The sequence below is a fragment of the Taurulus bubalis genome, assembly GCF_910589615.1.
Source record: "Taurulus bubalis genome assembly, chromosome: 20".
In the NCBI taxonomy this organism is placed as follows: Eukaryota; Metazoa; Chordata; class Actinopteri; order Perciformes; family Cottidae; genus Taurulus; species Taurulus bubalis.
The window spans coordinates 5,791,596-5,815,737 of NC_136608.1; the positions used below are offsets into that span (position 1 = coordinate 5,791,596).

At 47.2% G+C, this 24,142-nt stretch overlaps 1 protein-coding gene across 1 annotated transcript in view; it reads left to right on the forward strand.

The window, feature by feature from the left end:
- Positions 1 to 24,142, forward strand: part of sox5 (SRY-box transcription factor 5) — a gene marked incomplete at both ends in the record, with an annotated part of 79,624 nt that overhangs the window by 40,698 nt on the left and 14,784 nt on the right. The window contains 5 exons of the mRNA XM_079236066.1: positions 3,446 to 3,618; positions 4,938 to 5,006; positions 13,258 to 13,384; positions 16,339 to 16,430; positions 23,886 to 24,047. Coding sequence (XP_079092192.1) covers positions 3,446 to 3,618; positions 4,938 to 5,006; positions 13,258 to 13,384; positions 16,339 to 16,430; positions 23,886 to 24,047 — 623 coding nt within the window. The remainder of the gene's footprint in view (positions 1 to 3,445; positions 3,619 to 4,937; positions 5,007 to 13,257; positions 13,385 to 16,338; positions 16,431 to 23,885; positions 24,048 to 24,142) is intronic.

A 24,142-nucleotide genomic window follows, 5' to 3' on the forward strand; every position in this document is an offset into this window, starting at 1 on the left:
AACAAAGTGATTTTGAGCCACCGCCTCATGCACTGTCTGCCTTATTGAGAAGCAACATTGGTAAAAGGCCCCATGCGGTTCACTTAGCAGAACACACATATACTGCACACACACACACACACACACACACACACACACACACACACACACACAAGTATGGAACTCATAGCACTCGAATAAATGTCCCCACAGTATAGTGTCATTAACGTCAGATCTGCAGCATAGAGAGTGACAGAAAAGACTCATCTCTTAAACTCTTGAATTGCCCCTCGTGTTTCTTTGCTCACTGTACGACAGTTTTATGTACAATGTTGTTTTCAGCACTTCATTAAAGCTCAACGACGTCACAGGGAGGGGGGGTCTATAAACCAAAGAGCTGAGATTCTTCATTCCATCCAACTAAAATATTCTGGATGTCTTTTGCATCCTTTTAGACACGCTTCCTCCACCCTTTGCCCAGAATATCTGGTATCTTTGGCTTTATTCGGGTTTGAAAACAGCTTGGATGCTAGTAAACAGGATTTAAGAGGTAACGACCCATCCACAACCTCCAATCCCCCCAGAGTAAGATGCTGTCTACAAATCAAGTCAACTTGAGTTACTGAAAATCTGGTTATTTCAAACCATATAAGTGCTTTAATCTAACCTTAATTGTATTACCTTAATGTAAATGTAATTATTTAACGTAATAGCGTTATCATGACCATGTCAATATACTTCTTAATACACTCCCAGATCGCTTTTACTCTATCTACCTCTCCCCTCCTTCTTCTTTCCCTCACCCTCTTCTCTCCTCCACCATCACGTCCGTTTCTTTTCCATCTCCTCCTTCCCTTCCCCCCTCATCCCAGCTCCTCCCGCCTTACCGGGGACGGGGGGGGGGGTTATAATTCCAGTCGGGGTCATTAATTAGCCCCGCGTACACGGTGACAAGTGTTACACTGTTACAAATTGCTTAATTACGCCACGCACGAGTGTGTGTGTGTGTGTGTGTGTGTGTGTGCGAGAAAGAAAAAAGCCAGAGTTGACGTCGCTTTTGCAGGTTCGTAGGTAAGCCCGGGCCGCGGGGAGGAATGTGTGTAAACCGATGGAGGAAACCAGCTATCGATCGGCCTGCCGGGCCTCGCAGCAGCTGAGGAAACAAGCCGCCGCGAGCTGATTTATGGGACGGCCGCGGAAAATTCAGAAAGTCTGAAACGGAAGAGAAGGGAGAGACGAGGCATCTCGCATCCTCGAAGGAGAGTTCCTAAATCTCGCCTCAGTTAGGAAGCGTGTTGTTTTCTTGGATCCGTCTTCTTCTGCAAATACTCTGGTTTACTGATGAAAGATCCGCAGCTGAGAGGGGGATTGAGAGCAGCTTGTAGAAGAAGAATAGACGGCTTGTCTCCGTTTTCCACACACCTAACTATCACGGCTGCTGCTTCAAGGAATGTCCTTCCACTTCAGCATACACACCGTTTTGCACAGATATTTGACTGTGTTTGCATTTGTGCGTGTGTGTGTGTGTGTTTTTGTAAACGGGGGGTTAACCCCAACGAGAACCCTCGACAAGAAAGACTCCTTTGATCCATCGCTTCACCTTTACAACCCCCCCTTATCCTTTTTTTTTCTCCCCCTTGCCCCCTTTCTCCCCACCCGTTCACCCCCCATTTGAACAGGCTAACGTTTTTAACACAAGGCTCTTTCTTGTCTTGGTCAGCTTTGGCTATACACACACACACACACACACACACACACACACACACACATTTCTGGCTCTACAAAGGTGGGTCTGTGAGTTAGGACAGCGGCGTGTTTATTTTTCCAGCGGCCAGTGCTCCCGACAGTTGCCTTTATTGTTCATTGTTGGCGGATGGATGGAGTTCGGGGGGAAGTGAGGGAGGAGGAGGAAGAGGAGGAGGAGGAGGAGGAGGAGTGGTGTCGGTGGGCAGCAGAGGCGGGTGGGTGTGTGGTGGGGGTGGCGTGAGGCGGCGGCTACCAACAGGGAGGACAAATGGATGGCTCTCACCTTCGGCGTGGTCAAAGGGCAGGTCAGCAGCCGGGACTCCTCGCCCTCTTCCCCTCTCTCCCGCCAACTCCCCCCTTTCTTCCCCCGTTGTGTTTCTCTTTCTTTTCCTCCCCGCTTCCCCCTCTTTCTCTCCTCACCCTAACCCTCTCTTCCTCATCTGGTTTGACTGGCGCAGGAATGTGGCCCTGTTAAAGGTAGCAGCTGAAGAACAATGGGGGATTGTGCTATCCCACACACACACACACACGTATGCACACTGTGCACACGCACGCACACACACACACACACACACACACACACACAACAAAGGCATGTCGGCAAACATTGATACATATGACCAGACATGGGCGCACACACTCGTACTGATTGTGCCTCAGTGTGCCTCTTTCTAACTACATCCTGTTGAATGATTTAGGCCTGTGTGTGTGTGTGTGTGTGTGTGTGTGTGTGTGTGTGTGTGTGTGTGTGTGTGTGTGTGTGTGTGTGTGTGTGTGTGTGTGTAATGGAGCTGGTATGTCAGGATCTGAGAGGTTAAAGGTCAGGCCATGCTAAATGTGAGCAGGAGGTTGGCTGACTGCAGGGTAAACACAGACCAGACACAGTCGCCTTCTCTTTTTTTCCCTCTCTCTTTCATACACACACACACACACACACACACACACACACAGTCACAAATGTGGACCGATCTCCATATTTACCCCCAATTCAACGGCATTCAAATCAATTTAGACTTTTACTGAACGTTTTTGTATAGATTTTCCAACCTGGCGTGAGATTTAGATTTACTTTGTTTGTTGAACACATTAATCTGGCTCATGTTTTGCCCCCACATTTTGCCTGGTTACAAGTGTTTCCCCAGCCAGATTTATTTTCTTTATTTCAGTAAAGCAATAAAGGCAGTGATGGATTTGTCTTGACTCTTGGGTAATCACTGCTGGCCTTCTGTGCCCAGGAAAATAAGTCAACATCTGGTTTTACAACTCTGCAGCGCACATACACACCTCGCTAAACATAACTTCCACCAACAAGACCCCCTCCCGTCCAAAGCCCCTAAACAGCCATATATTAGGTTGACCAACAAGCCATGGAGAGCTTTACACTGCTTTGTTTTTCCTTCCTCCTCCGTTCTTCCCTTCATGCCTCTGACCTCTAACCTCACCCCCGCAATCCTTTCTGGCCTCCGGATAACCATGAAAATCGCTCAAAGAAGAAGAAGAACACGCCTTGACATGACAGCTTTTTTTCGCTCCTGTTTCCTTCACATCTTATATTTTATGTCTTCACACAAGAAGTTATATTTGCTGATGACTACTGTGCATTAATGAAGACTCAAAATGTCCCGTGATAAGCCAGATGCCTAAAATGATGAAAGAAGTTTTCTTCAAAGTGCTACCCTCTCACCTTTGACCCCTCTCACCCCCTTATCTCGCCCCGTAGGTACCGCGGACAGCCTGGCGGAGAAAGAGCGCCAACTCATGGGCATGATCGGCCAGTTGAGCAGCCTGAGGGAGCAGCTCCTGGCGGCCCACGAGGAGCAGAAGAAGCTGGCCGCCTCGCAGATGGAGAAGCAGAGGCAGCAGATGGAGCTGGCCAAGCAGCAGCAGGACCAGGTACGTGGACCGGGGCGCGCCGCGTGTGACGGGAAATGCTGCGCGCTGCATGTTCCTCGCCGCAGAGCCGATCCATCCTGACAGGTCATTTAGTATGGCTTCGGTTCGCCAGAGGAGCATTTTGCTATCTCACCTCTCTCTTGTCAGATCTTTAGGCATCTCGGTTCTTTCGGTAATCCGCCGTATTTGAGAACTTCATGGGGTGGATTTTCTTCTTTTTAATTATGTATGTAATATACATGAAGAAGAAAATCCCTTATCCACCCCACAGTAATGACACACACAAGTCAGTAAACGGTCAACAAAAGCACATGATTTGATGCTGATTTGGAAGGTATACAGTACATGTGCAGGCACACTCTCTCTCTCTCTCTCTCTCGTCCTCACACACACACACACACACACACAAACACACCTTACACTGTATGGTGTTCACACAGCCAGAGACATGCGCCTTTGGCAGCTTGAACACAGGGACATTGCACAGGAATAAGCTGAGGGTATGTAGTGTTGGAGCGGATGTAGCGCAGACATTCACACACACGCTTACACACCAACACACACACTCACACACGCGCAGACACACACACACACACTCCAAGCTCCAAGGCGAGTGTCTGCCAGGTATTTGCATAGAGAAGGGTTTCCCTCTTTGTTGTGCTTTTTAGCTTCTGGAAAGCTTGTTTTTTACAAAGAGAACACACACACACACACACACACACACATGCAGAAACACAGCGGTAAGGACAAATCACCTGTGACAAACACAATGCCTCACAATGCTCATGGCAGCATCCGCACCAGTGTGCACCGCTTCCGGCTGTATATGTGAATAAACTGTATGTGGATACTGTATTATTGCGCTTCCATTCCAGTCTGGAGAGTTGTTCTGTGCAGCAGTTCATTGCATTTTGGCCTTAAAATTGTTGCAGAACGAGGGCAAGCTTCACTAGTTAAATGACATTACAGCAGTGAGAAGAATTGTGTCAAAGTGAAAAAAAAATGTCTCCAAATTGATGACGACTAACACATGTAACTGGAAAAAAAAAGCTGCGTTCAAAGAACGTGTTCATGTCAGTAAGTGTGTCGGCGTGACACTGTTGCCCAGTTGGCTGTGAGCTGTGAGTCCAGATGAGATGAGCTCTTTAATATTTCATACCAGGGCATCGACCCTCTGTCGTGCAACTGGGGCCTCAGAGACCTGCAGATGTGTCGCATCTCCCACGGGCCCCGCACACGCACCAACACACACGCACAACACTCACACACAAACACACCGCATACACATTCCAATAACGTGTTGTGTTCTCCGTCCTCAGATTGCCCGGCAACAGCAGCAGCTTCTGCAGCAGCAACACAAAATCAACCTCCTGCAGCAACAAATCCAGGTGAGGCCGGTGTGTGTGTGGGTGTGGGTGTGTGTGTGTTTGGATGATGTGTCCTGATGTGCGTCTGCGTGGCCCACAAAGGCAATTTTGTGATTGTGATTGTTGCAGTTTTTCTTTACTCAGCCATCAGCATTTGGGGGCCTGAATCAGCGTTGACTGTTCTAACACACACACACACACACACATGTACACACACACACACACACACACACCCACACACACACGCACACACACTCAACCCGTGTAATCACTTGAAGGTGGTCAGTCTGCTTGGAAAATAAAATAGTACTAGTACAGTATGTTCATTTTAAGTCGTTATTACATAATTGAAAGTGTGCCCGTCCAACAGTGAAGTACATGTTTTTCATGTGTGTTTCATTGTGTCTTTGAGTGGCTGCGAAAGTGTTTTCACAGGCAGAGCGGTAGATTGGCTCGGTTAAGTAACAGCAACTTTTTACAAACTCAAACAAAGCAACCAAGTCAGAGAATTAAGCCAAGAAGGGGTCGGGAGGAAGCTCGAAACAGAAACGCTAAAGATAGGTTAATCGTTACTGTGGCTTCACGTTCCAACCAAAATGCTACAGTGAGGCCTTATTATACGTCCTTACATCATTACTAGCACACATTTCCCCCTAAATAGAGCTTGGATCTGCTTGTATTAGACACATCCAGACACAGAGTGAGACCTTAGAATGGGACTCTTCCTGGGCCCAATTATACTAAATATAGTTTGGATCAAACCTGACTCCGAGGTTGAGTCTTTGTTACTAGAAACCAATGGGACTAATGTTTCACGCTAATTTAAGAGGACGCCTCATGTTTCTGTCAATCAGCTGACATCCACAGGAGGAATTCCTTTCTCCAGGATATACGAGGAGATGCAAACTTGGTTGACTTCTCATTTGGATAGTCTGTGTCATGAACAATATGTTACTCAAATCTAATAATGCCAATTGCGGGCCAATGTAGAAATACAACAAATCAACTGAAAAGTCTATTTGAATGTGAATCTATGTCTGGAGAAAAAGGATGGGTATATGTGTAACACTTGAAAATGGAGGTATTGTCCTTTCGGGTGCTACACTGGAGCCTCTATGTTGGTCCAGGTGGCTTGGAACGAATAGCCCAGGCCTTTGTAAAAGCAGATGACACTGAATTTTGAGCTGAGAAAGCCGGGCTTTGTATCATAAAGAGACACCCTGTCCGAGAGGGAACACACACACACACACACACACACACACACACACACACACATTCCCTTTCCCCCCCAAGAGTTTAGCCATACACAGTTTGTGTGATAAGAGACCTTGTGATAGCATGCGTTTGGGACATGTGTCCACGACTCTGTGTAAAGCAGCTGTGTTTATTCGCTTTGTGCGAGAATTGTTTGCGTTTTTTTTTTTGTCTCGCTGACCAAAAAAAAAAACCAAAAAAAAGAAGAAGTTTGTTTCTGAGGATTACTCTGTGCATTCTCGAGCGTCCGCTTCTCCGTCTGCGCGTACGGAAAGCGCGCGCGTCCGCCGCAGCTGTGTGTGTCGAGCTATAAACACGTCCGCTCATGATTCACTCCCTCGCGACCCCGCCGAGACAAAGCTCTCTTTTCCCATGACTTTGCAACCTTTTCCCAAACAAGCGTCTCTCCATTGAGCGGGCCCAACAATAGTTTCTCACAAGCAGGGGCAGCTGTAGGCAGTCCTCGTTAAGAGAGCGACACAATCAACAGGGGCTCATCAGAGGAGCGCCACGAGAAAACACACACACACACACACACACACACGGCCGCGTACAATCCGCACGCATCAAAGTGTGTGCAAACGTGCAGAAGAAATAATAATAATAAACGCCTTCCGTGGCCCAAGCACTCGTATCGCAAGCAGTCGCAGAGAGCGCCACACACTCGCCACTGATGATCAAACACACACTCGATCATCAAAGACTTGGTCGAGAAATACACTGCTTAATCATTCATGAAGAGATTGTCCGTACAATCCCACAATACAATGGCCTGCCAGAGAGAGGGCACCAGGTTCAGTGTGTTGTGCTGTGTGTGTGTGTGTGTGTGTGTTTTTTTTTTTGTGTCTGTATGATAAGCCCCTTGTGATTGCATTTCCCCCTAACGAGGCTGAGTTCAGCTGTCCTTCGTGTGTGTGTGTGTGTGTGTGTGTGTGTGTGTGTGTGTGTGTGTGTGCGTCCTTGGCTTTGTTGGGCCCAAACCCCCCAAAGGCCTGTGAAGAATGCTTTCAACCGTCCACTTGGAAGAGGTGATGAAATGAAACGAATAATCAAGCTCATGAAAAAGAGAGGAGAGTGACACACATCCTTCATGAAAGGAGGACAAATTATTTATTGTCCCCGCGTCCGGTTTCCTTTTTTTTCTTTTTTTCTCTCCTCACCCTCGAAACCCAAATCCAGCTAGCGATATGCGTGTTAGCGTCCGCCATTTAGGCCAACGGCACTCGCTGAATGTGGTGCGAGCCGACAAACAAGCGAGTTCATTTACAGAGGCGGGCATCGCCGCAACACAAGCTAATGACACACCGTGTGAACAGGACACACACACACACACACACACACAAGTCATTAGTGTCTACAAGTCAGCGATTGGCTACTTCATCGCTCTGACTAATTAATTCTACCTGGAATTATTCATGAATTAGCATCAATTATGATGCATTCATTTCATCCACACACACACATACACAATACTAGCTCAACTCTCGACGTGTTCTTTAGCGGCTGAACCTAAACTAAACCTAACCTTTAGTCTGACTAAACCGCTAATCCAAACCCTGAATCTGAATCGTGACCCTAAATTATCCTGAAACCCAACCGATCTGATCCACATGTCTATCTTAAACCTAAACCCAACCAGGACCAGGAGAAATGAGCCCGTACTTTGCATAGAATTGGGCTCCATCTGAGGGTATAACACAACGTTCTCTGTGAAGAGCATGTGTGCACATAAGGACAGACACACAAACACACTCCCCTGCCCCCTGCTAGGGGCCTTCTTGTTGCGCTCCAAGGGGTGAGCACATTTCCTCCAACTTCCCTTTGCCTTTCCCCTCGTCTTCTCTCATTCTAATTAAACAACTTGTCTCCGAGGCTCCCCCCGGTGTTGCCGGGGACGACCGTTGCCGCCGCGCGGGGAAGCGCAACGGGGATGAAAGGAGCTCACCTGCCGAGCGGCTCAGGGCTTAACTTGAGAACACGCGCACTTATTCATAGAATAGAGGCAAGCGCACACACGCTCAAGATGTATGTGGAAACAGAGGGACGAGCGCACGCCAGCGTGTCCTGCCTAATGAATCAAAACACACACACACACACACACGGTCAAGTGTGCGTCTCTGCTGGCTGTCTTTCATCTCATCTAGCGCCACCGCTGCTGTAGGCGGGACACAGCGAGCGCAGACGGAGGAGACGTGATCAGAAAATGAGTAAAGCCACCTGATGCTTTGACTAGTTTAAGAGAAGCCAGACGCACCGGCGACAGCGGCTAACAAGCTCTCTATTAAGGCTAACCCACGTTGGTAACTTAATCACACACACACACACACACCCTCCGAGTGTTATATACCTGGTGCGGTCACGAGCGCAGGTCTCTGTCCTTGCTCAATGGGTTTCATTCTGCGCGAGAGAAAAACAAAAGCAAAGAACCCTAAAAAGCTTTTCATTCATTTCCACACGCAACACACCGGCACCTCTGTACTCGGTGCTCTGTGCATAGCAGCGGCTAACCCAATTGCCTGTGTAATTGTTTAATCACTCCCATTACACCGCAACCAGTATAATTTGTGTTTTCCTTTACGCACTTCACGTGTCGATGCGCACACACACATAGACACACACACGCACGCGCACACTCGTATGAACTGGACCGCAACCGAGCGGCCGTTCACACAGAGACCCGCCCTCACTCGCATGCTTTCTCTTTAATGCACCCTCACAGGTATGTGTGTGTGTGTGTGTGTGTGTGTGTGTGTGTGTGTGTGTGTGTGTGTGTGTGTGTGTGTGCAGCCATTGCCGTGCCAGTGGGACATGAACCATGCCCCTACATTGACAGCAGGCTGGCCTCTAACAGCCCCTGTCCATAGAAAGTTAATGGACTAATATTAAAAGCCGGATATCTCTCTCTCTCTCTCTCTCTCTCTCTCTCTCTCTCTCTGTCTCTCTCTCTCTCTCTCTCCAAATTAATTATTGGTTCTGTCGCTCGCACATCCCTTCTTTAGCAATGGGTCATCCAGGTCTTGCATTAATTGCCCGAGCATATGGTCGCCAGCCGATTTTAGCTGTGGGACTCGCACTTTAGCGGGGGCCTATTTATTTATTTTTTTCCCGCGCCCGCTCAGATGCGAGCCATATTGTGCGGCGCTGGCAGCTATTGTTCATCGCCATTAACTTCATAGAGCTAATTACTCCCCAATAATAACTTTACCTTGGAGTTTTTAGCGCGCCGCGTGCCAACCAACCTGTTTCGCACCCCATATGTTAATTAGCGGCCACATCTTCATTATGCCGCAGCGGCGCTTTAAGTTCAAGCTGTGCCGCCTGGCGCGTGGTGAACGCAGCCTCGACTCGCTGCCAATTATCCAACTCTTGCTCCTCTCTCTCCGTCTCTCCTCTTTCTCCCTCGCTCCTTCATTCTGTTCGCTCTATCTGCTGTTTGTTTCCCGAGAAGTTCTCTCGCCAGGGTGAATCGTCAACTCCTCTCTTTCTGCCTGTCCTTTTTGCCCCTGTGAAAGTTCTCAAGAAAAAGTTTCCTAATATATATATATATATATATATATATATACATTCCTTTTCAATTCCTTTATTTTTTCTTTGTTTTGCATTCAGTTATTACTAATTAGAGGACTTAAAAAAAAATAAGAAACTCAGATAAGCTCCAGTTTTGTTTGTTTCAGGTTTCTTGAGGAGGATCTGGTGGAGGGCTTTGCAGATAAAAAGCAGAGCTCCTTATCCTCGGCAGCCTACAGTAGCGGCGGTGTGATGTTTTGTCTGCGTGTGTTGTAGGTTTTCATGTTCGCTTTGGGCCTGATGTGAAAGAGGAGCTGACGAGTGCGTTATTCCCCAAAGCGCCTGCTGTTTCAGATGTGCCTTTTTCCTTTATGTGGAATCTGGAGATTTTCTGATAGATCTGGCCTCGCTCGCACTCTCCCCATCTCTGGTTCTCGCAGCCTCACTTGCTCTCATAGGCGTCTCCTTCCTTCTGTCAATGCATCCCTTTGTCTCTGATTCTCATTCTCTAATTTAAGAGAGCTCCTTCCCTCTCTTTTCTTCCCCTCGGTTTTCAAAGTTTGCACTGTGATCACGAGGCTAACGCACAGAGCTCCTCATCCACTTTGAGGTACTCCGTTATTGTATATCCAGTATGAGGAGAAATATCAGATTAAGTCATTTTGTAAATGGAAAGGAATGCGTGAGGGGGACTCTCCAATATCCCATGATCACCTAGAGAACAAACCCCCCTCAGCCCCCCTTTCCCTCCCCCCACACACACACACAGTTCAGACAGTCCCCTGTTTCTCACTGTTACGCTCAATTTGCTCTGACCCATGTTTTCTGCCTTATATGTGTCTGTATTACCGTTTAGAGGTCAGTGTATGTGTGTGTGTGTGTGTGTGTGTGTGTGTGTGTGTGTGTGTGTGTGTGTGTGTGTGTGTGCCAGTGACCATGGTAGGTTATGCAGGGCTGCTCATCAGCTCAACAGCTGTTACACATATATCCAACTCAACTATTCTAACAGCACCATATGGGAGGAAATGATCCTCCATGAACCATTTTCCTATTCTTCTTCTTCTTCGTCTGTGTCTTTCTCTTGCCTCTTTTCAGTTGCTTGATCTTCTTATCCCATTGTTGGGACTTACATGTGTCGTGCAACAGTTCTGTAGGCTGATTAATATATTTCTATTGGAGGCAGAGATTGTTATGAGACTGAATAAGAGGCACATATAGAAGGGAGAAGACAGAGAAAATCTTCATTTGTGATGACAGAAAGCTAAGCCATCTGCACACAGACGTAATCGGTGTATGTGCCAGTGTGTCTATGTACAGTATGTATGTATTACAGCTGCCACCGACTCCTCTCCTCTCCTCTCCTCTCCTCTCCTCTCCTCTCCCCTCCCCTCCCTTCCTCCCTACGGTACATTACAATGTTGCTAGCCAGCTCCACTCCAGCATATGTCCAATTAGGCCTGAAAGGCAAAGCGGAACTGTTCTGTCTGTGATTCGTCCCCGCGGGGGTCCTGTCCGAGCGTCGCGCTGGAGCGCCTCTCCCTTCTGATCGCGCAGCGCGGCGGTTTATGGTTAACCAAAATGGTGAAGTAATTATTGTTTTTGGTGTAAGGGGGGAAACAGGAGTCGCTTGAAGAGAGCTGTATTCCCCTGCGCTGTGATAGTTTGATTACAGTGCTGCTGGCGGCCGCATGCCGACACACTGAGGAGGAGGAGGAGGAGGAGGAGGAGGAGGAGGAGGAGGAGACACACACACACACACACACAGTTAGGTACTTATAGTACACGAGCATGCATACGCCCAGGGAAAATTGAGCATACACACACAAGCAGGGGAAGCTGGGAGCGCTGTTGGCACTGAGAGACAGCCGCTCTCTCTATTTACCTGTCTCAAGCACTTCAAGTGTCCATATCACTGAGACATTACCTGATTGTACCGCTGCATCCTCGTGATTGCGCAGCCATTTCCATCATTCCAGATCAATTTCCCCACATCAAACAGCTTTTACCTGACCATTATCTTATTCAGCCATTACCTCCCTTACCCTCTTCGGCAAAATAGGAGTTGGAAAGAGGGAGCAAAGTGCTCGGCAACCGCGAATACAGGTCAAAGGCCTAAAGACACGATCGGAGATTTCATTTAAAGGGGCTCCAATTTTTTCCACCACATGCAGTTTAGTAGACTCTGATGTGGCCTTTGATAACAGTTGAATATTGTCTTCTGTGGCTCTGGAGGAGAGCCTGTCAAAGACATCACAGGTGTGCACGCACACACTCTTTTGTCGAAAGTAAGTTCCTGTGCACCTGCTTTCATTGCATAACTCAAATAAACACCCCTTGTAAAAATAATTGTATCGATAAAGAGAACAAGTAAATGAGTGATGAGCTGTTAGTGCTGCCTCTTCTTCTTCTCCTGTTGTAGTGCAGTGTGTTGCATTGACGCCGCGCCCAAAGATCCAGAAGCCAAACCGATAGCCAATGAAAACACCACATTGTATGTTTCAAGATAATTAAGGAAAATAACATAAATGACAGGATGTGCTCATACAGCTATGTATCTGATCTTGTTGCATCCAAAATGTTGGCCAGTAGGAAACACATTGCTTTTCTTGTATCAACATTTTGGAAAATAGCTTAAAATCTGCACAGAATTTGGCCCGAGCTCCTTCCCTCCACTCATATTTGTGGTTTCTACATCGTACCGGCATTACACTTTAGCTTCACAGCTCGATTCCTTCTTCCCCTCCTCGTCTCACCTTCTCTCCTCTCTCCTCCTCTCCTCATCTTCTCCCATCGTTCCTCTCAAACTGTCAGTCAGTCCATCACACGCGAGTCTTTGTGCGTTGTTTTTGGCAGAACGCTGTTCAGTGCAACCATCTGTCTCCTACTTCTCTCTCTTTCTGTCTCCCTCTCTCTCTCTCTCTCTCCTTCTCTCTCGCTCTCTCTCTCTCCTGTCGTCCTTGCCAAAGCCACCCATCGGAGGAGCTTTTTTCTGCTTCTCCTTTTAAAATCCTGGAAACCTTGTGAAGTCGTATGGCGCTTTGCCGACGGGCGCGCAGAGAGGGTTGTGTCTGCGCGCGCGTGTGTGTGTGTGTGTGTGTGTGTGTGTGTGTTGTTAAGGGGGTTGATGTGGGGAGAAAGGAGAGAACATCATCTTCCAATAAAAGGAAAAGGCCAGCTGTTGTGCGAGTTGAGTGAACTGTTCTCATGACTTGCTTTTTTTTGGGGTCTTTGAATCCACAAGATAGAGTGTTTACAGTCTGAGAGTGTGTGATCCATATGCACTACATGAATGTATGTATATGAGCCTGAATGCATATGATTTTGAGAAATTATTATGGTATGATTCAGATGGTACTGTTCTGAGATCAGTTGCACACACACACACATAGCTCTATTTATAGCATGGGCACTGAAAGAGATGCAGAAGTTGCTCATGTTTTCTTCTCTTTTCCTCCTTCCACATTCCTTTCCTCCACTTCCTCCCCCTCTCTCCCTCCTCCTCCTTCATCAGCAGGTCCAGGGCCAACTCCCTCCGCTGATGATTCCCGTCTTTCCTCCAGACCAGCGGACTCTGGCGGCGGCGGCGGCCCAGCAAGGCTTCCTCATGCCCTCTGGCTTCAACTACAAGACTGGCTGCAGTGAGTAACGTCCACACGCGCTGACAGAAATAGGTGCAACTTTCAGTGTAAAAGCACTTCTCATGTGCGACGTTCCCACTGTTCACCAAGCAAGGTAGAGCTTGACCGGTTTTCCCACACAAGGAGTCGGACTGTTTCCCAAAAAGACGAGCTCGCCCCTACAACAACATCTCTCTCTTAATAGAAAAACCAGTCCAAATACACCCTTCCTGTTTACACTCTCAGTCTTTCTCTCTCTCTCTCTCTCTCTCATTATCTCTCTCCCTCCCTCGCTCAGTCCTTTTGGCTCCATCCTTTTGTCTTGTCTATTTTTTGATGTATAAAAGCAACAAAATACAGGCGTCCTGCAGTACATGTTTTTTTTTTGGCTATCACGCTCCGGCTGTGTGGCAATGTGTTGTTTACCATGATAGAGAGAGAGAGAGAAAGACAGAGAGAGAAAGAGAGAAAAAGAGGAGTGGGTGCTTGCCAGGGGATGCTGGGAATAAATGAACGATGGGGGGGTTAGCAGAAGGGGTAGGGATGGGGGGGAGGGTGGTAATGTGACCTGCCCCAGGTTCTCCTCACATTAACACGGGAAGCAGCCAGAATACGTTTCCAACACAGCCCACACACACACACACACACACACACACACACACACACACACACGTCCAGGCAGCCAGAGAATGCTTTGTGATATCGCAAAACACACACAGAAAAAATTACTTAGGCACAGATACGCGAGCGTGCGCACGAGCCCGTGCACGCTCAGTCCCCCTCCCCGACTCCCTTTTAGAGTTTCACAGCTTCCCAAACAAGTCCATTCCATTTTAATTAGTGCCATCTTCACCCACGCCCACTGCCCACGTAAATACCCCGTCAAGTGGTGGGCTTGTCTTTTCACTGCCTCCGCCAGCTCCAACCGGACTGGCACTCTGCGCCAGGCTGAGCCGCCCCTGAGAAAACTCTCTGGCAACTTTCAAAGTTGTTGCCAGTTGATGCAGTTTGGTGCGGCGGCTCTAAATAAGACATGTGTAGCATTGTGCTCCGACATATTCTCTCGGCGCTTTGAAGATTTCCAACACTTGTTGAACGGTCGCACGGCGTTTCTACCGTCCAAGCTGCCAGACGCGGCGCGTTAAAGAGAACCGTTCCACTTTTATAATCTATTATACATGTTGACAATTCAAAGGGTGCATTTTCAGGTTGTGAATGAACTATTTTTCCTCTTATTTCCAACCCTTACAAATGAGATTAAATACACCTGCAACTCTCAAATTTCTGAAGACAAAAAGCGATGTCATCAGGGTTATTGTCTTTAACTTTGAAAGTCTCCCTTCTGAGCTTGTGGAGCTTTCCTTGATGAATTTAAGAAGTGCTAAATTGTGCTCAAATCGACACCAAAGGAATATTGGCCGTTTGCCTCTCGCTTCCCTCGATCCGTGTCCCTCTTTCGTCTGCTTGTCAGTGAGAGATTTCATCCCCGTCCGCCGAGGTCGCTGTCCTCGAGCCAAGAGCAACATATTTGCTTTCCTGCGTCCTTCTCGCTTTTGTTACAGCGACCCCCAGGAGGAGCATAGATATCCATCCAGCTCATGTTTGTCTAGGGAGCGAGGAGAAAAGAGCCATCCCCTAGAATACACAGTCCTGAAATAATTCTTTAATCCCTCCTGCCCGCCTTCTCCCTTGGAGAAAAGAATGTCTCAGCTTCGCTCCGCTTTCTCCTTTTTTCTTCATTTTTTTTATATGGGAAAATATGTCAGAAGGAAAGTCTTGGCTTATGCCAATCGCACACGCACACACACACACACACACACACACACACACACACACACTTACATGGGCACATGCACAATAGAAGGTCCCGATACGGACAAGAAGCTGGCCGCTGTGCGGAAGGTTGAGGTCAGAAATGCAAGGTCAAACCCTGAGAACATTCCAAAGTTTTTCTCCACGAAGAATCGAGTGTCCTCGATGTGATCTCGGTGCAGAAGCCTGACCTCCCTGTTCTGCGTTTTTGGTTAGTGGGCATGTCCGAATGTAAATCAGAGCCGTCAGCAGGCAGGTTTCATACAATATGACGATGATTAAGCGCAATATTCCTCACCCTCCATCTCCTCCTCCCCTCATCCTTGACCTTTCTCTCCCTCCTCTCCTCTCTCTCTCTCTCTCGGAGTAATTACAGCGCGACATATCTGCACCTGGTCACTAATAAAGCCCACTCGTCCTTTCCCTCTGTCTCCTTCTCCCTGCACTCCTGTCATCTCCTCCGCCCCGTTCGTCCGTCTATCTCTTGATTTATCAATCCTGACAGAGGGGAGGGGGTTGAGAGTAACTTGTGAAGAGAGAAAGATGACAACAAGAAGGACACAAGAAGAGAGAGAGAGTGTGAGACGGGGCGAGAGAGAGAGAGAGACTGAAAGCAGCTCTCTCCCAACAAAGCAGGAGAACAGACAGTTGAGACGGGGAGGGGGGGAGAAAAAGAGAGAGAGAGAGAAGAAAGAACAGCAATCGGCAGTGGCGGCTCTTAATTACTGCGCTGGGGCCAGCTTTATCAGAATCCCCTCACCTCGCTGCTCTTTGTCAGGGGGTATTAAGGAGGAGGACACACAATCAGGCTTTTCATTAAGGCCCTACCGGCAGCTCACACAAAGGGCGGCTTTAACAGCTGCAGAGAGGGACTCAGGTGGTGGTGGTGGTGGTGGTGGTGTTGGGGGTGTGTGTGGGGGGAGTCGAGGGACGAAGGTGGGATGAGAGGGAGGAGAAAAACAAGAGGATGATGGGAAAGGGGGAGATGGACTGAGTGGAGAAAGGGTCACAGCGCAGGAAAGGGTGAGAGAAGAGAAAGATGCAACAGGGAGAACATAATAAATAAAAGAGAGATGTAGGGCATGGACTGGAGAAGGGGATTCTGGTGTGTAAACATGCACCAAAAACCATCCCTGACATGCTTGTTGTCTGGTTTACTTCAGGTGACTACCCTCTCCAGCTCATCCCCACAACAATGGCTGCCGCCGCCGCCGCTGCTGCCGCCACGCCGGGCCTGGGACAACTGCAGCTCCAGGTAAGACTACAGCATCGGCAGATTTTAGGGACCAAAATCCTCCAGTAGAGGACAACGACAACCAGGAGACTAAAAAAACATAGATTTTCTTTCCTCTTCACTTGGGTGGTCCAATTGGGAATAAACCCCCTGACAGTGTTCACACCACATTCTGCCCACTGAGCTATACAAGACCACAAACACAGCCGGGGGGGAGAGGAGGAGGAGGAGGGGTGCAAAGCTGTCACTTTCAGCGTGGACAGGGAAGTGATCCCATATGAACATGATCTTCGTGATCGGAGCTCAAAAATCACACAGAACTGACAAGTGTAACCCTAGCCCTCGGCTTTGTCCGGCAATCCTCGGAAGGACTGTCAGAGCTGATGTGTGAGAGACAGATTTCAGTCTCTTTTAACAGCGCCGAGGCTTCTCTTTTATGCAGTTTACCTTTTTAAATCTCCTCGATCGAGATGATTACATTTGTACACACCCGTGACCTCTTAGCTGTCGGGTACAAATTATACATCTCAAGCCAACATATGTCCAACAGATAAAGCATAAAGCATTCGTTGATAAAAAAAAAAAAAAGCATATGAAGCGTTTTGAGTCCAAACAGGGAAGAAAGCAATAAAGCAGAGAGAGATGAGGTAAAACAGTGAAAACTCAACATCTGTTATCCCGCTTATAAGGAGGATGAGTCTGACTTTGGTCCTTTTTCTGTCTGCATATTTAGAATAAACGGCCTATCGCTTGGTAATCCTGACCCGGCGCTCGTACACCAGACAAACACACGACTAGACCTCACATACTTCCACTCAGATCCACGTGGGCCTCTCCCAGGGGTTAAGAGCTTGTGCGGATGTCCCCTATACCCTCCCCTCCCTGGTAGTCTTCCTGATTCTGAAGCACATTAACCTCCAGTGTCGGGCTCGGCCTCTGCCCAGGCTGCACTTGGCCCTCATGTCTCCTTGACATGCATTGTCATAAAATATGACCCACACATGGATGTCTGGGAGAAACAGCTGCATTGACACACACACACACACACACACACACACGTGTTCCTGCACATCTTTTTCACTTACTGTTCAATTCAAGGGGAATGATGGGAAAATATGTGTTAAAGGTTAGGCAGAGGGTGTGTAATACATTTGCACCTGTCAGCCAAACGCACCGCCCCATATGCTCGGCACTGCAGGGAGAATAGAATAGCTGTGTAATTCTATCATGGAGAACGGACCCCGCTGTCGTCACTGATTTCATTATTACTCTCGCTTGTGTGTGTGTGAGCACATTTGTGTGTTTAGCCTGAGAATAATGTCCTCTGCGCTGTTATCTCTGCTTCAATCTAGCCGTCCATATGTTCGACTGTGTGCAGACGCACTCAATCTCCAGTTGAAAAGCTTTGTCCACCTTGCAATTGGATTTTTTTCCAGCGAGGAGGGGCGAGAGGAAACAACAAGTGTAAAAAAAAAACATCTCACTAGCAGATTTCTTTCTTACAATCCTCTCAGACAAACAGTCTCACACACACACACACACACACACACACACACACACACACACACACACAGTGAGATTAAGGCTGGTCAGAAAGGAGCGGATTTGTCCGGGCTAACACAAGTACAGATGTCTCAATGTGGATGGATTTCCTCTGGGATCCTCGCCCTCATTTGATAAGGAGGTGTTCCTGTCGCCGAGACGAGACATGACAGTTAGCGCGGGCCTGGGGTCGCCACGGCAACACAGTGGTTTGGCGGAGAGGACACAAGTGAACCCACTTAGCCGAGAGACACACACACAGAGGTAGAAAAGGAAAGAGTGCACAATGAACTGCCCATCTGCATGGAAACGTGCCGACAGATGTGGACACTTGGACTACACACATACACACACATAGTAATTACTTGTACAAACCTAATGTTTGGTATAAATTCTTCATTATGTTATGTCATCCTCCCACACATTTATTACTGCACAAAAATATATTTTCAAGAACTACATAAAACAGCCATAGTTATAGTTTAAATCCAATATATTGTTTATTTTTGTTATATGTTAGATGACCAAGATGAGTCCACAAAACTAAAATAAAAATGTTTGTAATGCAACACACATGTGAAATGTTGGTTTCATATCTGAGACAATGAGAGGACAGAAAACAATCTGGTCCAGGTCGTGACCTCTGGCGCCTCCGTACTTTCAACAGGCTTCAATAGACTCACTGCCACTATGGTGCTAATGTAGGCAGCCTGCATTGTGTACACTTCTTACACACCACTGACGGAGTACAATGCCAGAGCTGCACTCAGTAGCTTGCTCCTGACCACAAATGGCTTTTAAGACTGTCAGTTATGACAATACTATTAGTCATGTAATGTTCGTTCTCTTTCTCTAAACTGCTGGTAAAAAAATGTATTTGCATATAACTCATTTTCAACAATTTAGTTCTGTATATGCTTCAAAACAGCAGAGCCTGAGATATTTTTGCTTTTAGTCTCATTTCATTGAGTAAACCTCAATAACAATGAAGACATTTCCCACGATGCTACACATTAGCATCTTCTGTTTGAGCCTTCCTAATGAATGCATGCCCACGTCTTTAAACTCCTGAAACAGATTTATATCAAATTTGATGAACGCCAACGTCAACTACAAGAGCAGCCATATTTGTAGTTTACATTTGATATACGTCCTAAACTGATCTTAATGCGTTAAAGTAGTTTACTACACGACACATGTGCGTAATGAATGTGTAACTGATATCACGCCGAACCATTTAGCAGAATCCACATCTCAGTTCCTCTCGGTTTTTGGGATTTGAAAAAGTCCTCTTCCTCGTGAACAGCCTTGACATAAAAGCAGAAATCTGCTCTGATAACAGTGTAGAAACTGTATGAAAAGATGTAGATCAAAACTCAACTGCGCAGCTTTTATTTAAGTGCAGTTTTTAGATTTTTTTTGTATTAATCTCTCAATGAGTTAAAGCTCTTTCTACGTATAAAACACACTCCATATAAATCAACAGAGTAGCTCTCACAGTCAATGGGAGCTTAACACCGAATCTCTCACAGACGGTTTTCAAGGCAATGGAGGCTTTGGAGTGTACAAAGATGGCATTTAGCATCTTAATCTGGGGGATGAGTGTGACATTGTGCATGAGAGCATGTTAATCTGGCTCCCTATTGACCCCTAATATCATTGATATCATCCACAAATGGACTGAGAAGGACAGACAGAAGGCGGAAAAATGAAAAGAAAAATGCTCTTATCCTGGCAAGAGAGAGAGATCAGCGGTAAAGGTGAAAAGGCGGAGGTACCAGAGAGGTATTTAGGAGGATGATCAGTTTAAAGGATAAACAGAGAGATGGGGGGGTGGAGGTAAGTGGAGGAGAGAAGTGTGGATGTGTGTGAGAGATTAGATGTGTGTGTGTGTGTGTGTGTGTGTGTGTGTGTGTCTGTGGTATAAAGAGGGTCAATGGCGCGGGTCAGGCATCATATGGAGAGGCAGATGTTGGAACATATTGTCCTGGATTACCGCACTGTACACCGGAGAGACGGACGGACGGACGGACAGGCGGCAAGAGGGAGGGAGAGGAAGGGGAGAAGGGAAAAAACAGACGGGGACAGATGACAGAAGGTAAATGAGAAATCAATCCAGCAACTCGTTTCCCCACCGAACCTTATCTGGAGAGAAAGAGCGCAGCAAAGCATTTTCTCAGATGTGAGAATTGCTTCGGTGTTTGGTATCTTCTTCTTGGCCTTAAAAGGCTTCCTGGAGTTGCAAGGAAATGCCATTTTGTGATAACAGCGTGGGATCAATGTGTAATCAATAGGCAGCAGAGATAGGTGACTATACCACTTCCAAACACATAATGAGCAACGGAAATGTAAATGTCTGAACACTCTAGGTTATTGCTGTAAAAGTCTGTTTACTCTACACTTTTTGTTGTCTCCAAATTGGGAGGAAATGTCCCAAAACAAAACATTTTCATTGCAGTGTTGAAGCACTTCGCTAACAGCGAATATAAAGTGGAAACTAGCTTCCTCGTTTATGTTCCAACGTTCTCTTCAACCGTCTAAAGCCGGCACAATAGTAATAATAACCCAAACACTCAGATGTTTGTTGTTCAAGAGATTCCCTTGGATTGTTCTTGAGTTAGCGTTCGCCCTTGAGGCTGTGCCGTATATCTATAAGCAAGGTAATCATTTACACTTTACCACTCTATTCATCTTCCTTTGTAGGTTGTTTTATTTAATGTGTTGCCTCGTTCAACCACAAACACGAGAGAAAAATCGAGGCGGCAATCGTCAGGACGGGGTTTTGGGTCCAATGTCTCTGACTCACTCGCTTGTTCTCCTTTTATATTTTTGGTCTTTCAGCACCAAAACATGAACACTGAACACAACACATGATCGGTCAGACAGGAAGTCAGACAGACGGACAGACAGACAGAAGGACAAGAATCCATTGAGATCTATACAATAGTCCCCGGTGTCCATGTAAACAATAGAGCTCAGACTGCTCTGAAGCGCCGCTAACTCTGACAACAAAGAACAGGCGGGCTGGTAATCTGACTAAAGCTGCAGATTATTGACCAAGTCTCTCTCTCACACACACACACACACACACACACACGCACACACACATAGATCTACCCCAACTAAGATCACAGGAGAAACACTGCGACAGAGAGAGAATGGACACACACTGTCAATAGCACTCATACCAAATAGTCACACATCACCTTTTCACCTCTTGTCAATAGAGCTCAGGCTTGCACACACACAGACACACACACACACACACACATGACGGGGTGTCATGTGACAAGCACACACTGACCTTTAGACATGCTTGTGGGCACACACACACACACACAAACACATACAGATGTGTTGGTCTGTTATTAGGGGGTTAGGAGCAGAAATACTAAGGAAAACACACACACACACACACACACACACACACACACACACACACACACACACACACACACACAGAGCCAGTGAGTGACATTTCAAATTCCTTAGTCTCCTCCTGCATCCACCATTGCATTCCCCCACCCCTCACTCATTGTGTGTGTGTGTGTGTGTGTGTGTGTGTGTGTGTGTGTGTGTGTGTGTGTGTGTGTGTGTGTGTGTGTGTGTGTGTGTTTGCTCCTCCGGTCACCCCAGGGGGCTTTGCGCTGTCACTTCCTGTTTGTTGACATGGATGTCGTTGTGGCGACGCTCTGGGCTCGCTCCACAGTGCCTCTGCCTTCTGTGCTGTGTGTGTGTGTGTGTGTGTGTGCGTGTGTGTGTGTGTGTGTGTGCCATTGCTCGCCGACCCATTGAGCGGGCTTTGAGTGACGGGAGCTGGCCTTGTAATGGAACTCAATTCACTCCGCAAATAAAGAGGCCTTTGAACCACTGGTCCGAATATGGCAGGACACACACACACACACACACACACACACACCGCCTGTGGTCCACTCGCTAGGGGGTTTGGCTGGTAGGGAGCGGAGGGGGGTTGAGGGCCGTTCATGCTCGGCTGCTCCCCACCCCTCCTCCCCTCCCTCTCTCTCGTCCAGGAGCCACAGTGCAGCTAATTGAAGAGAAATGAGCGAGCGGAGGCTGATCTGATCTCAGCGCGCTGGCCCTCCGCGCCGCGCTCACGTAGCTCGCCAGAGCGTGACCGATCTCCCGCTGATTGCGACATCAGCAGCAGCAGCAGCAGCAGCAGCACACCCCGTCTACTGTAGGCACCTCAATTACCGGCGTTCTCCTCGGCGTCTGTAGCAGCGGCAGATGCTGACGCTCCGGCTTGCTTTCCGAAACACGAGAAAATGCACCAAAGGAATGCGATGAAACTCTCCAGTCTGATATTTAGTGGAAAATACAGCTTTTCTCTGTAACCACAAATTATTCAATTCAACGTTCCCTCAATGTAAAGCATTCGGTCTCTGGAAGTGTTTGTCCGGGATGAAGTTACTCAGCATCCTATTCATCTTTTGGGAATGGCAGGCATCTTATTTAAGAGTGGAATTAAAAGTTTGCTAATTCAACAAAAGCCAGAAAAGAGTAGAGAATCGTGACTGAAAACAACGCTGCTTTTCCACTGCCGCGGTTGCTGCAGAGTGAATATTGTTGCCACATGTGAGTGACAGTCAGGCGGAGATTATTTCAAATTCAAATATGAGTTTCTTCCAACAAAAACAAAAAGTACTTCTTTGTGTGCAGTGTGAGCGCTGCCAGTTTGAATGTCCCGTTGTTTTTTCTTCTTCTTGTTTGTATAAAAAGAGATAAATGTCTTTATTTAAGATAGCAGAGGAGCTAATGTGGCTGTCAAGGGAGATAGAGAGAGGTTCAAACAGACAGAGAGAGAGAGAGCAGTGACAGCATCTCTTCCTTGTCCATTTGCATAAACCAGCCTTTGTTTGACGCCGGTGGCCGGCAGCCAAGCACCAACAGAAGGACGGAAGTTAAACTAAAAAAAAAAAAAAAGGATGGTCCTCTTCCAGAAAAATCTTCCACCAGAAATAAATGATAACAATTATAACTATTCAGAAGAAGAAAAAACCCAACAACAACACATCAGTTACTTCTCGCTAAACAACCCGTTCTGTTGCTCTTCAGAGGACGGAATAACAATTCTGAGAAAACAAAACCGCGTCTCAGAGATTTGTATTAGCCGACATGAAAGTAATTGAGTTTTGCAGGATGATTTTCGAGGAGGAAGATAGAGAGACAGAAAGAAGTGTTTGTGGACATTGAAGCTCCTTCCAAATTGTGAATATTACGCTAATGTCTGTTGCTGTGGAAATACTGGCCAGAGACTGTTTTGTGTGATACAGTGGTATTGCATAAATATTCCCGAGTATGTTCACACCATAGCAGCCTGAGCCATAATGCTTTTATTTAATTTGAAATTAATTAAATACATAAACAAAAATAGGAGGGAAACCTGTTTTTTTGTTTGTTTCGCACGGCAGTTATTGAATGAATTGCGTCTTATTGTCTAGCTTCACAAAATCCTCTTCTTTTTTTTTATTCTCCGTCATCACTTTTTTTTTCTTCACCTTGAGCGAGAGCCCGGCTCTCCGGCGTGACCTCGATAGCCGGAATGTTTTCCCTCTCTCCCACGATGCACCTGGAGGGGACATGGCCATCTCTGGCCTGTCAGAGAGGCTGTTAGCGCTTCTCCCATGGGGTGAGGGAGGGGGGTTGACAGAGGAGATGTCCCTCTCTACCTCTCTCTGTCACACAAACAGAGGCCGGGACACTAATGGCCTCTTCTTCCAGAGCTTTTTAGCCGGTCTTCTTTTTTGTTTGTGCGCTCTCGAGTATTCATTTATTCATGTTGCCCCTTTCTTCTCCTTTCCCCCCCTCTTCTTCTTCTTTTCTTCCTTTCTCCCCCCCCTCCCCCTGTCTGTCTGTCTGTCTCTCTGTCATCTCCCCCTGTCTGTCTCTCTGCCTGTCTCTCTTACCTTGCAGCAGTTGTATGCAGCTCAGCTGGCGGCCATGCAGGTTTCCCCGGGGGGCAAGCAGCACGGAGGCAGTCTGCCACCGCAAGGCAACATGGGCACACACTCCCCACCCAACACACACTCACAGAGCGAGAAGGGCCGCAGCTCCCCGCTGCCAAACAAGGCCAAGGTAAGGGGCTTTTGTGTGTGTGTGAATGTGTGTGTGTGCGTTTAATGCTGGAAAGGCCAGTGGGTTTAGAATTCAAATTAGACATCACTGCATTT